This window comes from Macaca mulatta, chromosome 1 (assembly GCF_049350105.2).
Source record: "Macaca mulatta isolate MMU2019108-1 chromosome 1, T2T-MMU8v2.0, whole genome shotgun sequence".
In the NCBI taxonomy this organism is placed as follows: Eukaryota; Metazoa; Chordata; class Mammalia; order Primates; family Cercopithecidae; genus Macaca; species Macaca mulatta.
Genome location: NC_133406.1, coordinates 75,377,880 through 75,391,626, shown reverse-complemented (window position 1 = coordinate 75,391,626; position 13,747 = coordinate 75,377,880). Strand labels below are relative to the sequence as shown.

The 13,747-nt window shown below is 36.6% G+C and overlaps 1 protein-coding gene across 2 annotated transcripts in view; it reads right to left on the bottom strand.

The window, feature by feature from the left end:
* SPATA17 (spermatogenesis associated 17) overlaps window positions 1–13,747 on the bottom strand; it is a 229,228-nt gene that overhangs the window by 202,266 nt on the left and 13,215 nt on the right. For both annotated transcript variants that reach the window (XM_015116149.3, XM_077987022.1), the window contains exons 2-3: window positions 9,538–9,627; window positions 7,318–7,399 (exon numbers count right to left, since the gene is read on the bottom strand). In XM_015116149.3, the coding sequence (XP_014971635.1) occupies window positions 7,318–7,399; window positions 9,538–9,627 (172 nt within the window). The remainder of the gene's footprint in view (window positions 1–7,317; window positions 7,400–9,537; window positions 9,628–13,747) is intronic.

The following is a 13,747-nucleotide window of genomic DNA, read 5'->3' as shown; positions in this document are numbered from 1 at the left end:
ATGGTGGAAGGTAAAGGGAGAGCAGGCATGTCATATGGCAAAAGAGGGAGCAGTTCAAGCTGCCAGATTCCTTTAAACAATCAGCTCTCACATGAATTAACACAACCAGAACTCACTCATTACTGTGGGGAGGGGACCAAGTCTTTCATGAGGGATCCTCCCCCATGACCCAAACACCTCCAACCAGGCCCCACCTCCAACACTGGGGTTATATTTCAACATGAGATTTAGAGGGGACTGATATGGTTTGGCTGTGTCCCCACCCAAATCTCACGTTGAATTGTAATAATCCCCTGGTGTCAAGGGTGAGGCTGGATGGAGATAACTGAATCATGGGAGCAGTTTTCCTCATACTGTCCTCATAGATAGTGAACAAGTCTCACAAGATCTGATGGTTTTATAGGGGCCTTTTCCTCCTTTTGCTCATTCTCTCTTGCTTGCCACCATGTAAGACATGCCTTTCACCTTCCACCATGGTTGTGAGGCCTCCCCAACCATGTGGAACTATGAGTCCGTTAAACTTCTTTTTCTTTATAAATGACCCTACCTCAGGTATGTTTTTATCAGCAGCATGAAAACAGACTAATACAGGGACAAACATTCAAACTAGATCATATCTCTTTTACACATAGGACTAAGAATTTTGCTAAAATTTTAGTTAGAGGTGGTTCTATTACAAAAGTTTTTAAATGACTGTTCTATACCATTCATTTTATAACTTAATCATATACTGTATGATATTATTATTATATATAACTGTAAGGCCAAAAAAATTATGCAGCATAAATTAAGAAAATGATGATTTAAGCAAACTTAATATAGGATTAAGGGTGTGACACTGCAGAGGTTCAAACAGTATCCTCAACTCATGTTCCACTGCCCAACCCAAGAAAATAGCAGATCATTTCATGCACTCTTGCTTCAGAAGGTTTACATGTGATTGTCCATTCCTGGCTTTGTTTTTCTAAAACCTAAGCTTTGAGGCAATATGTTGGTGAAAGGTGGGCAGAGCAGTGTGAGGTGTAAAAGAAGTGGTGTGGGCATAGGATGAAAAGAGAGGAAAGATTCCACATGCCTAGGAACGAATTGAATGTTAGCTTTCTGATATGAAGCAATACAGCATTTGGCATTCCTATGGCTCATTCTCTCTTGCTTGCCACCATGTAAGACATGCCTTTCACCTTCCACCATGGTTGTGAGGCCTCCCCAACCATGTGGAACTATGAGTCTGTTAAACTTCTTTTTCTTTATAAATGACCCTACCTCACCTGGGAGGTGGCTAAAACTCTAGGGGTAAGCTTCATGGCAGCTGTGGGGAAGATGGGCTTCTAAGCACTAGGGATATCAACTCTGGTAAAAATTCCCATTCCCTTAATGTGGTTCAGCAGCCATAGAGTCTTCTAAGGATTAACTTGGAAGGTTCAAACACAATGTCTTGGACAGTGGACATCTTTTGAATGAAGGCTCCATGAAGGCAGGAACCTCTGATACGCTGGCACAGGTTAAGTCCCACAGGACCTCCCTATAAGGAGAAAAATCCCCAATAAGGGCTGAGATTGAATTGCCTACCAGCTCAATATATAAGGATTTTGAAATCAGGTCAAACTGACTTTGAGAACTCTTCTCCACATAACAGTAATAGTAGTAACAGCAATAGCAGTGTGTCCCTGAGGAAGGAAGCTGAGCATCAGATTCTTCAGCTATAAAATAGTGATGATATTCATAGGGTTGGTGTAATGCTATCCATAGTTGGCATGCACATGAAGAATGTAAAATGCTTAATGCAATATTACACTTTCACTAGGCAATCAAGAAATGGGAGCTATTTTAATCTCATTTGATAATTATTTATTGAGATGCCATTATGATTCTGTTTCATGCCTTATGTTAGGCAGTGTGTACACAATGGTGAAAATAAATAAATACATACATGCATACATACATAAATCAGACCTATCTTCAAGGAGCTTAGAGCTTACCAGATTTAAAAACCATCACAAACCAATCTAAATGAGGAAAAGCTTCATGTTTTGATTTTGTTTTCAAAAGAACCAAAAAATAATTAGATCCCAATCTGGAGAATCATTTGGTGATTATGCTGGGTGATACCCTTTTTGATCAAATCCAGTTGAGATGCTAAAGCAACAAAACAAATATTCTTAGGTGGCTTATTATTTGAACTTTTAAAAGTATTTTTTTAACCAGCAACCCCAGCATCATTAAAATAAATACACATTCCCAAGGTGAATACTTTGAAAACAGTTACTGAAATGTATTAACTCTTATATGTTTGATTAAAAAGAGGTCTCAGCCTGGTGCAGTGACTCATGCCTGTAATCCCAGCATTTTGAGAGGCCAAGGAGGGTGGATCACCTGAGGTCAGGAGTTCGAGACCAGCCTGGCCAACATGGTGAAACCCTATCTCTACTAAAAATACAAAAAACTAGCCGGGCGTGGTGGGGGGATACCTGTAATCCCAGCTACTTGGGAGGCTGAGACAGGAGAATCGCTTCAACCCAGGAACATCTTATATGCACAAGTATACTCTACTGTCTTTGTCCATACCATTGACATACAACCTCGATCACTTATAAATAATGGGACTAAAGGTGCTCATTACTCCACAGAATACCTTAATTTCTTGGTCATCCTGGTTAAGTAATAAGATTCTATCAAAAATTGGTTTGAAGAAGCTCCTAGTGAGAAAACCAAGGACTATTTGAGCACCAAACCATTTAGTGAGAGTAGTTGACTATATAACCCACCTATTGAATAAAATAGGAATCCATGACTTCATACTCATATAAATACATGAATAAATAAATAAATGAGAGAGAGGAAAATCTCTTATAGCAAAATGCTGGTAAGTAAATGTAGGAGAAACAATGGAATTAGAAAATCACTGTTGGACCACTATAGTAGTAATTGATTCTGGTAAGAATCATCATTGTATGCTAAACCTAGCACACAAAAGTTTAATGAGGAAAAAGATGTATACATAGCATTTAAATATCCCCTCATGAGAGACAAATAGTAAGTTGATAGTGTAGAAACCCGAGAGACCCTACTTTAAACAAAGTTAACAACATTTATTGGACAAACTGATGACATATGCATCATAATATGATGTATTGAAATGTATTTCTGCTAAAAATGCATAACCAGAATCTAACACTGAAGAAACACTAGCAAACAAAAATTGAGAAATAATCTGAAAAATAACTAGTCTGTACTCTTCAAAAATATTAGGGTTATGAAAAGTGAAGACAGACTAAAAAATTATTCTAGATTAAAGGTGACTAAACAGACACAACAAATACTAACTACAAAGTGAAATCCTAGTTTGTACCCTGGAAAAGAATTTTTGCTATAAATGACATTACTGGTACAATCAGTAAAATGTGAATAGCGTCTATACAATAGTTTTGTACAGATGTCAATTTCCTGATTTTAATATTGTAATAAGATTATGTAAGGTCGGGTATGGTTGCTTACGCCTGTAATCCCAGCATTTTGGGAGGCCAAGGTAGGCAGATCATAAGGTCAGGAGATTGAGACCATCCGGCTAACATGGTGAAATCCCGTCTCTACTAAAAATACAAAAATTAGCCAGGTGTGGTGGTGGGCACCTGTAGTCCCAGCTACTCGGGAGGCTGAGGCAGGAGAATCGCTTGAACCCAGGAGGCAGAGGTTGCAGTGAGCTGAGATTGTGCCATTGCACCCTGGGACAACAGAGCGAGACTCTGTCTTAAAATAATAAAAAAAAAAGATTATGTAAACAATATGCATGCAATATATTGAGAGATAAGGGGACATAACTTCTGTAACTTTGTGTCAAATGAATAAAATAATGTATATAGAGAAAAAATGTATACAGAGAAGAGGAAATAATGCAAATTTTTTCACTTGATTAAAAAAATGTGAGTGGAGAATATATGGAAGTTCTTTGTACTAGTTTTGCAACTTTTCTGTAAATCTGATTATTTTTCCAAAATTTAAAATTTATTTTAAAGTGGCCTGAATGTAAATGATAGCACAATAAATTTTAAAAATCATATGCCACCTGGGCACAGTGGCTCATGCCCGTAATCCCAGCATTTCGGGAGGCAGAGGCAGACAGATCACTTGAGGCCAGGAGTTGGAGACCAGCCTGGCCAACATGGTGAAACCCTGTCTATACCAAAAATACAAGAAAATTAGCCGGGCGTGGTGGCAGGTCCCTGTAATTCCAGCTACTCGGGAAGTTGAGGCAGGAGAATCGTTTGAACCAGGGAGGCAGAGGTTGCAGTGAGCCAAGATCACACCACTGCACTCCAGCCTGGACAACAGAGCAAGACTTTGTCTCAAAAAAATAACAATAATAAGTAAATAAGAATAAATAAATAAATAAAGATCATATGTCAAAATTGGAAAGAAAGAAGAAAAGGAAGGGAGAAAGAAGGTGGAGTAAGAAAACTTATGTTTAAAAATAGTATTTAAAAGCCATCAATAGGAATTTCACATACAAAAGAAGCACTGATATTTGATTACATTTTTTCCATAGCTGTGAGACAAATGGACCTAAATATGAAATAAAACTTCTGTATCAAAATGGTATAAATTAGAATATGGAATATATACTGTAGCCAATGGAATTCTTTGGTTTTATGTGTCTTTAAATAGAAAATACAGGTTTTTCATATGTATACCAGATAAAAGGTTATTACCAAAATTCCTGGCAATCAAATTGAAAAAATAAAAAAAGAAAAATCAAATCTCTCCTTCACTATTTAAGCATATGACATTTTTTATCTGACTTCATCTGCTTCCATTGGCTCTATCCAATGTCAGCAATTGTCAAAGATTCTTAAAACTATTGTTTCTACAACCACACTCATTTTTTCAGAAGAGCATCTCATGAAGATCATGCAAATTTAACTCTTCAACAATATAGAAGAGTATATATTTAACTATATTAATTTTAGTATATAAACACAGAGACATAAACAATATGAAGGAAATACAAATTATCCTGACCACCTTTAATATTCTAAAATAGCAAGTTGTAGATTCTAGGGTTATCATTTGAATAGCACTTTAGATGGATTGATAGTGAATCCAATATCTACACTTAAACCCTGAAAGTCTCTTTTCCCTCTTCAGTTTTCTTTCCTATTTATTATAAATACAGCTTTAAAGACATCTGTCTTTGTGTTTCTTTGCTGTCCTCCTAATTTCTATTGTCACTAACTCTAAGAAAGACAAGCTTCAAAACATAGGAGGTTTCCTGAGTCACTGTATAAAAAGCGTATGCCTACGTATCTATCTATCTATCCACACACTACACTCACTCACATATAATAAAATCATCACGTGATTATGCATAAGTGAGAGAAATGTAAAATTTGGAGCTAATCTGATTTGAAAATCTCTCACCTATATTACTCCAAGCAAACTGCCTTGATAGTTTTTGAATAATACTAACAATAGCATCACAAATGAAAAACTACCATTTTTGAGCACTGCCTAGGTGCCAATCACAGTTCCGAGTATTTTACGTACAGTGTTTCACTTAATTTTAACAAAAATCCGCCACACATTCTTATCTTCATTTTAAAGACAGGGGACATAAGCAAGGTCCACACAAGTTAAATAACTTGCCCACAGTCATCAAACCTCCGTCATCAGGTCTAAAGCCTGTGCTCTTTCTACAGTTCGGTGAGAGTCAAAAGGTAGGTACAAGACTCAGAGATATTGCATAATTAATGCTTACCACAGTATCTGGCACCTAGCATATACTCTGTAACTATAAGTTACATCTTCTTCCCAATTTTTCCTTTCCAAAATGTTAAGCAGAAACAGAAATAGATGCATTTGATTTCAGAGCAGTTCAAAGAGTTACTTTTTAAAATGATGTTTTTAACCAAAATCAAGACAGGATAAGGGAAAAAAAAGTTTGGCTGGGCATGATGGCTCACACCTGTAATCCCAGCACTTTGGGAGGCCGAGGTAGGCAGATCACCTGAGGTCAGGAGCTGGAGACCAGCCTAGTCAATATGGAGAAACCCATCTCTACTAAAAATACAAAAAGATTAGCCAGGTATGGTGGCTGGGGTCTGTAATCCCAGCTACTTGGGAGACTGAGGCAGGAGAATCGCTTAACCCAGGAGGCAGAGGTTGCGGTGAGATGAAATCATGCCATTGCACTCCAGCCTGGGAAACAGAGTGAGACTCTGTCTCAAAAAAAAAAAAAGAAAAGAAAATTACTATACTCAGACTGATGACCAATCAGTATCAATTTTTGGCTTCTACCAGTAAAGGGAGCACAGCATAGTAGAAACAGAATTGTTGTTCATTCTTCTATTCATCAATATAAGTGCTAATTATCTAATATACGCCAGGCACCATGCTCTGAGAGTGCAACGCTAATGAGACATAGTCTCTGTCCTTATGGAGATTAGGCAGAGGATCTTGGCAATTACCAGACAACTGTGCCCAATGTAAAAACTTCTATAGCAACTGTAAGGTTGCTACGTATACTAAATGTACCATTATGCGTTCATGGACAAGTGGATGAGACTCAGTTTCCTAGCCTGTTCCTTGTTAAAAGTAACAACAGTTACTTTTAATAAGTATCCTAACATGCGAATTAAATAATTACACAAAATGCCTGGTATACAGCAGTGGTTTAATAAACAATAGCTAGTATAAAAGTACCATATAATCTTTGTTGCTTTCCAATAATAATTAATCACAAATAAATTTGTGATATATCCACAAATACGTTTAACTTTACATGAAAAACCATTCTGGAATGATACATCATTTATTAAATTAGTTAAATCTTATTTACACCCATGAAACAAAACTTATCAGAAAGTCCTGAAGAGAAGACAAAAGAAGGCTTATTGTTTGCTTTGACCAATTTAGCGTCCTTATGAGGATATTTATTGACTGTGTTCTGGGAAAGGCATTAGCCTAAAATGTTGGTGATCCAAAAAGGAAGTGGGCTGCAGTGCCCACTCTCAAAAAGCTCACCATCTACAAAGTACAGACAATCATCAATAAATAAGCATAAATGTATATACTGTGAAAAGTACTTCAAGCAAAAATAATATTAGTGTAGTTTGGGTACCCAAAAAAATGGGTCAATTATCCATGGAAATATCAGAAAATGCTTTCAAGAAGAGGTCTCATACTAGAAAGTAAGCCCAATTTTGTCCTTACATAAATACTCATCATCAGTAATTTCCAAGCTATATGGAAATATGACTAAGGTGAATAAATTACAGCATATTGTACAATTCAAAAGCTAACATATGTACATTTTATATTTACCTGCACAGTTAGTTGATATTGCTTTCTGCCTAAGAAACTTCTCCACCATTTTTGAATAATTGTTACAATCCTGTTTAAATGCCTAGGATAAAAAATATGCTTATTAGTATCCTTTCATTGAAACAAGGAGGTCAGTTAAATCTTTGTTAGAATACTCTCCTACAATTCAAGAATGCAAATTCAAAAGCAAGTTTATGTGCACTTTTAAAGAGTAGAAAGTTATTGTGGGATAGACTTAATCGTTTCTAGAAGTAGAAGAAAAGAGCATTGGTAACTAACCGTTATTTCTTTGGGGCTTATTATTACACAATACTTAATTCCAATTCTACTTCAATACTTACTTTTTAAAATATTTCTGAATGTTAAGACTATAAAACAGGTCACAGTGACATGTTGAGAAATAAGCCAGGCACTATTGATGTAAATCATTATTAGAAATTAGAAATAATTCATGAGGGCCAAGTACAGTGGCTCATGCCTGTAATCCCAGCACTTTGGGAGGCCAAGGCAGGTGGATCACCTGAGCTTAGGAGTTTGAGACCAGCCTGACCAACGTGGTGAAACCGCCCCCATCGCTACCAAAAATACAAAAAGTAGCCAGGTGTGGTGGTGCAAGCCTGTAGTCCCAGCTACTCTGGAGGCTGAGGCAGGAGAATCGCTTGACCCAGGGAGGCAGAGGTTACAGTGAGCCGAGATCGTACCACTGCACTCCAGCCTGGGCAACGGAGCAAGATTGTCTCCAAAAAAGAGAAAGAAAGAGAGAAAGAGAGAGAGAGAGAGAGAGAGAGAAATGCATGAGGTTAAGAAATAGTTCTCCTCTTCATTCTTTTCCTGTAATCCTCAGTCTATCCAAGCCAACATCATGTTAGTCTGCTGAATTCAAAAATCCTCGATTTGCCACCATGATCCTTAGTTTATATAGTGGCCAAAAAAGAAACCTTGTCTTCCGGGTGCGGTGGCTCATGCCTGTTATCGCCACACTTTGGGAAGCTAAGGCGGGCGGATCACCTGAAGTCGGGAGTTGGAGACCAGCCTGACCAACATGAAGAAACCCTGTCTCTACTAAAAATACAAAATTAGCTGGGCATGGTGGTACATGCCTGTAATCCCAGCTACTTGGGAGGCTGAGGCAGGAGAATCACTTGAATCTGGGAGGCGGAGGTTGCGGTGAACCGAAATCATGCCATTGCACTCCAGCCTGGGCAACAACTTCATCTCAAAAAAAAAAAAAAAAAAAAAAAAAAAAGAGAGAGAGAGAAGCCTTGTCTTCACAGTTTAAATTTGCATGTCCAGCTCTTACTAGGCAGTATAAGGAAGTTTTATATAGGATATTTCCCAGCCTGATGAGTTATTATTGGAGTAGGTATATTTTCCTCTATCCTATCCAGGAAAATATTTTTAAGAATTGATGGGACACTGAGGGAAAGTTTGGGCACTGAAAAAAAAGTTAAGATAGAGTTAAGAGTTAAGATAGGGACAAATTTCCATCTCTTTGTATAGTCAGAATGACATCATCCATGCATCACTTTCTTTTATCTATCAACATGGTGGAAAGGATTGAAACTGTTTTCTCTTTTTCCTCTTTCTTACCAGTCAATGAATTTATTTGCTATAAATACAAACCCAGTCATTTGTAGACCCTTAGGAATTTGGGAAAAGGAATCTGGGCAAGTGTGTTTGTAATATTGAGAATTTTGTTTATTTATTTATTCTGAGGTAGAGTTGCCCTCTGTTGCCCAGGCTGGAATGCAGTGGCACCTTCTCAGCTCACTGCAACCTTCCCCTTCTGGGTTCAAGGGATTCTCCTGCCTCAACCTCCTACATACCTGGGATTACAGACATGCACCACTACACCCGGCTAATTTTGGTATTTTTAGTAGAGATAGGGTTTCGCCATGTTGGCCAGGCTGGTCTCGAACTCCTGACCTCAAGTGATCCATCCGCCTCAGCCTCCCAAAGTGCTGGGATTACAGGAGTGTGCCACTGTGCCCGGCCAATATTGAGAATTTTAAAAAGAGATACAGTCAATATAATTTAGTTTTGGTAAGAAAAGATCAGAAATATTGTGTATTTCTTTTAAAAGAATACCATACAATTTATTAACTACATTATGAGTAAAATAAAAAATTATTTGAAATGAGCACTGCATGAATAAATTACATTTTCTAAGAAATATATTTTTATGACATATCTGAGGTTTCCATGACAAAACCAATATACCTGACATATGCCCGAACTTGACATCCTCGAAACCAGCTCTGGATTTTAACTGCTGCATCATTCTCCTTTATTCTAAATGGATCTACAACACTAAAACAAAATGTTTAAAAAGCACTTCATTAGTAACCAATATAATTCTAAAGCAAGTGAACCTGTTAAACTTGATTTTTAATTTCTTCCAAAATGATAATTATAAATTCAAATGTCATTTTAAATAACATTAAAATATAAATAAATAAGGCATTTCAAAAATCATGAGCTATGTTTTGAAAATTAACCTTTCTCTGAGAAGCCATGTGCTTTCAACAGCTTTGCTTTTTTTATTTTGATAATCACCAATTTTACAACTAATTAATTTGCCAGTAATTTTTATTAGGGAGTAAGAAAGAAATGTGTTATTTTGACATTATTTTAAAAACATAATCATTTGAATTTACTGTTTAAATGCTACTACACATGTATCATGCAAGACTAAAATGCTCACATATTTCACTCATTCGTCAGTTAAATGAGTTGCCTCTAAGTTAAATGAATCCATCACAGAATGCATGTCCCATTAATAGCTGGAATTCTCAGAAAGTTAGGCAGGGGGAGGGACAAAGGGCTTATACAGAGATAAGAAATTCAAGTCAGTGATCCAGATGTGAGACATGTACAATATAGGGAGAATTCACATAAATCAGTAAGATTACATAAGGTGTAGATTAAGTGTAAAATAAACTGTAAAAACCACACAAAAGAATATATAAAAAGTTGCATTACCTGATAATGAACAAAAGGCACCGTGATAAGATTACTATATGATGCAACAAAATCTGCTGGAAATAATTAAGAGTGTAAGACCACTCTAGACAATTAGGAATAGAAGAAAGGAAAGATTCCTTATTGTTGTATATTTGTACTGCATGTAACAAATTACAGAAGAAGTTTGAGTAAGGCACACCCGGTGACTCATGCCTGTAATCCCAGCACTCTGAGAGGCCAAGGTGGGTGGATCATCTGAGGTCAGGAATTCGAGACTAGCCTGGCCAACGTGGTGAAACTCCATTTCTACTAAAAATACAAACATTAGTCAAGTGTAGTAGCGGGTGCCTGTAATCCCAGCTCCTCGGGAGGTTGAGGCAGAAGAATCGCTTGAACCCAGGAGGCTGAGGTTGCAGTGAGCTGAGATAGCGCCATTGCACTCCAGCCTGGGCGACAGAGGGAGACTCCGTCTCAAAATACAAATTTTTTTTAAAAAAAGAGGCTTGACTAAAGTGTATTCTGGCATCATATTATTGTCCTCCATGTGGGAAGCAGAACAGCTTAAAGTCCTTTCCTCCAGAGGACTTTCCCTGACTTCCCAGACTACAATTAGGCCTTTCCATGTTACACTCTCACAACTCTTCATAATATGTACCACAATCATATTTAAAAATTATTTAATGATGGTCTCTTTCACTAAACTTGAAATCATCGAAGGCAGTAATCTTGTCTATTTTGTCTTATACTGTACTCCCCATGGCCTCAGGAGAGAGAAATTGGTGTATACTTCTAACACTCAACCATTGTCTTACCAAAAATGCTACCTGAGGGAGAAACATGCCTGTTGGAATTTTCTATCCCAGTGAGAAATGCCACTCACAGGCTTCCCTCACTAGATCTACTCCCAACATTGAAACTTCTCCCTACTTTAGGATGACAGAGCTGCTGAGAGCCCATGAGTGCCCCTATCCTCTTAGTAACTTAAACCCTGGGTGATGATGGGAAAAAGGCAGACACGAAAGGAGCTGTTGAGAGAAATAGAAGGAAATAAATATGTTTTACTAAATAAAACCTTCTGTGTCAGGCACTGTTCCTAACATTTTACATACCAGTGAATTAACTCATACATAATCCTTTCAATACCTCTATGAAGAAGAGAATTATTATCCCTATTTGACAGAAGAAGATACCACTGTGGAGAAAGCATAGTAATATGCCCATGGTCACATCTTTAGTAAGTGTCACAGCTGGCATTTAATCCTTGGTAGTCCTTCTCTAGAGGCTGGGTTTTTGTTTGTTTTTCTTTTTTTTTTTTTTTTTTTTTTTTTTTTTTTTTTTGAGATGGAGTCTTACTCTGCTGCCCAGGCTGGAGTGCAGTGGTGTTATCTCGGTTCACTGCAACCTCCACCTCCCAGATTCAAGTGATTCTTCTGCCTCAGCTTCCGAGTAGCTGGAACTACAGGCATACGCCACCATGCCCGGTTAATTTTTGTTTTTTCAGTAGAGACGGGGTTTCCCCATATTGGCCAGGCTGGTCTCGAACTCCTGACCTTGTGATCCACCCGCCTTGGCCTCCCAAAGTGCTAGGATTACAGGAGTGACCCACCGCACCCGGCTCAGAGGCTGGGTTTTTAACCATCACTGCTTCTAAAGTGGAAGAGAGTAAGAAATGAAAAGAGGAGAAGAAAGGGAAAGTAAAATGGAAGAAAAGGAAAATGCAAAAAAAATCATGTAATCAATTTCTAAATGCAGTATTGAGACTTTGTGGGAAAAGGTAGCACAAATCTCCCTAAAACAATAAAAGAAACTGAGAGACTAAGAATATGAAATGATACCAACATCTAGAGCAACACCCCAAAATTTCAAATTGTACCAAGTGTTAGTGATAAGAACTCATATATATTGCTGCTAAGAAACAGTTTGATCTTTGAACATATACAGAATAATTTTATTTACATAAGTAAAAACCACACAAAACTTAGGGATGTTCATTAAGGATGTATACACATGTAGCAAAATTATAAGGAGAATGATAAAACACAAATTTCAAGACAGAAATGAAGGATGGGGGAAATGAGGAGATTAATAGTTGAAGCCAAGGCAAAAGGCCTTGGTTTTCAGAGTTTTATGCATAATATTAAGGAATTCTAGACTCGATTATCAAAATTTTGACCATGGAAACACATATCCCCAAAGTCTGATAATCTCTGTAAAGATTTACAGTAAAAGATACTAAATAACAATTAAAGAAAAAAAGAAAAAAACAAGGTCCAATCATAAGATACAAGTATAGCGTGCAGTATCATAGAAGTTAATGGGAAGGCATCAAGATGGGAGATCATGATTAAGCAATGTTAAATACTGTGCAGAAGTCCTGAAAAACAAGGTCGTTATTCAACTGGTTGCAGGGTTTGAAGAAATGTTTCATTTTTCTTTTAAAATCTTATCCTGACTAATAACAAGATGGGATAGTGGAACGAAGACACTGTCATTAATGGCCAACATGGAAAAGATACAACAACACAATGTCCAGTAGAGCAGGCAACTCAAAGAAGATAGAGTGTGGAAGAAATAAGAATAATTTCATTCAATAAGGCTAATGTGCAATAAAATTCGTGATAATAGAATACAGCTGTTTCTTATGGTTACTTAAACCTTTTACCATTAATATTTAACACAACTATACTAGATTTGTTTTTCATCTTCTTAATATAGTCCATTTAAATGACTGAAAACATTTGTTTCTCCTTTCCCACCAACAATCAAAAAATATGAATAAGGCACATAGATACATCTAATACTTCTTTTGAAGTTACTGTATTAGTTATTAATGTATTAGTGTGAACTCACTCTTTATAATTGTCTTTAGAAATGCAGAAGAGAAGCAATCAAATTAACTGTTTTGGGTTTACGTTTTTTCATCTCTCCTGGTGGCACCAGTCAAGTGGAAAATTAAATAATTTATTTTTGGGATATTAATAATGTGTGTATATACAAGCACATATTATATTAACAAGAACTATACATTGCAATTAAAAGGAAGGAGGCACTAAAAATTAACTAGTAGTTAACTTACTACTAAACTTTAATGTATGTACTAAAATTCGACTTCTATACATGTTTCTCTGTTGCTCTTTTTTTAACTGCTTAAAAACAAAATGTACAGATGCTGGGTTACCACTGGGATGCTGAATACTCACATAATATGTCATGAACTACTAGACATTTTATGTTTAAAATGAAAAATGTGGGTAACACTTTATTTTAATGGTATATTAATTAGTTCCAAATTACAATGAAAATCCTATAGCAGTGAATAAAATATGACACCTACATGAATTTGAAATAAATTTATTATGATCAGTATTATCACAATGAATACTAAATGAATTAATAATGATGAAAGACCAAAAGTATTACCAGTAATGTAATAAAACATCAAGAAATAACTGGAAGTTTCCAGTCA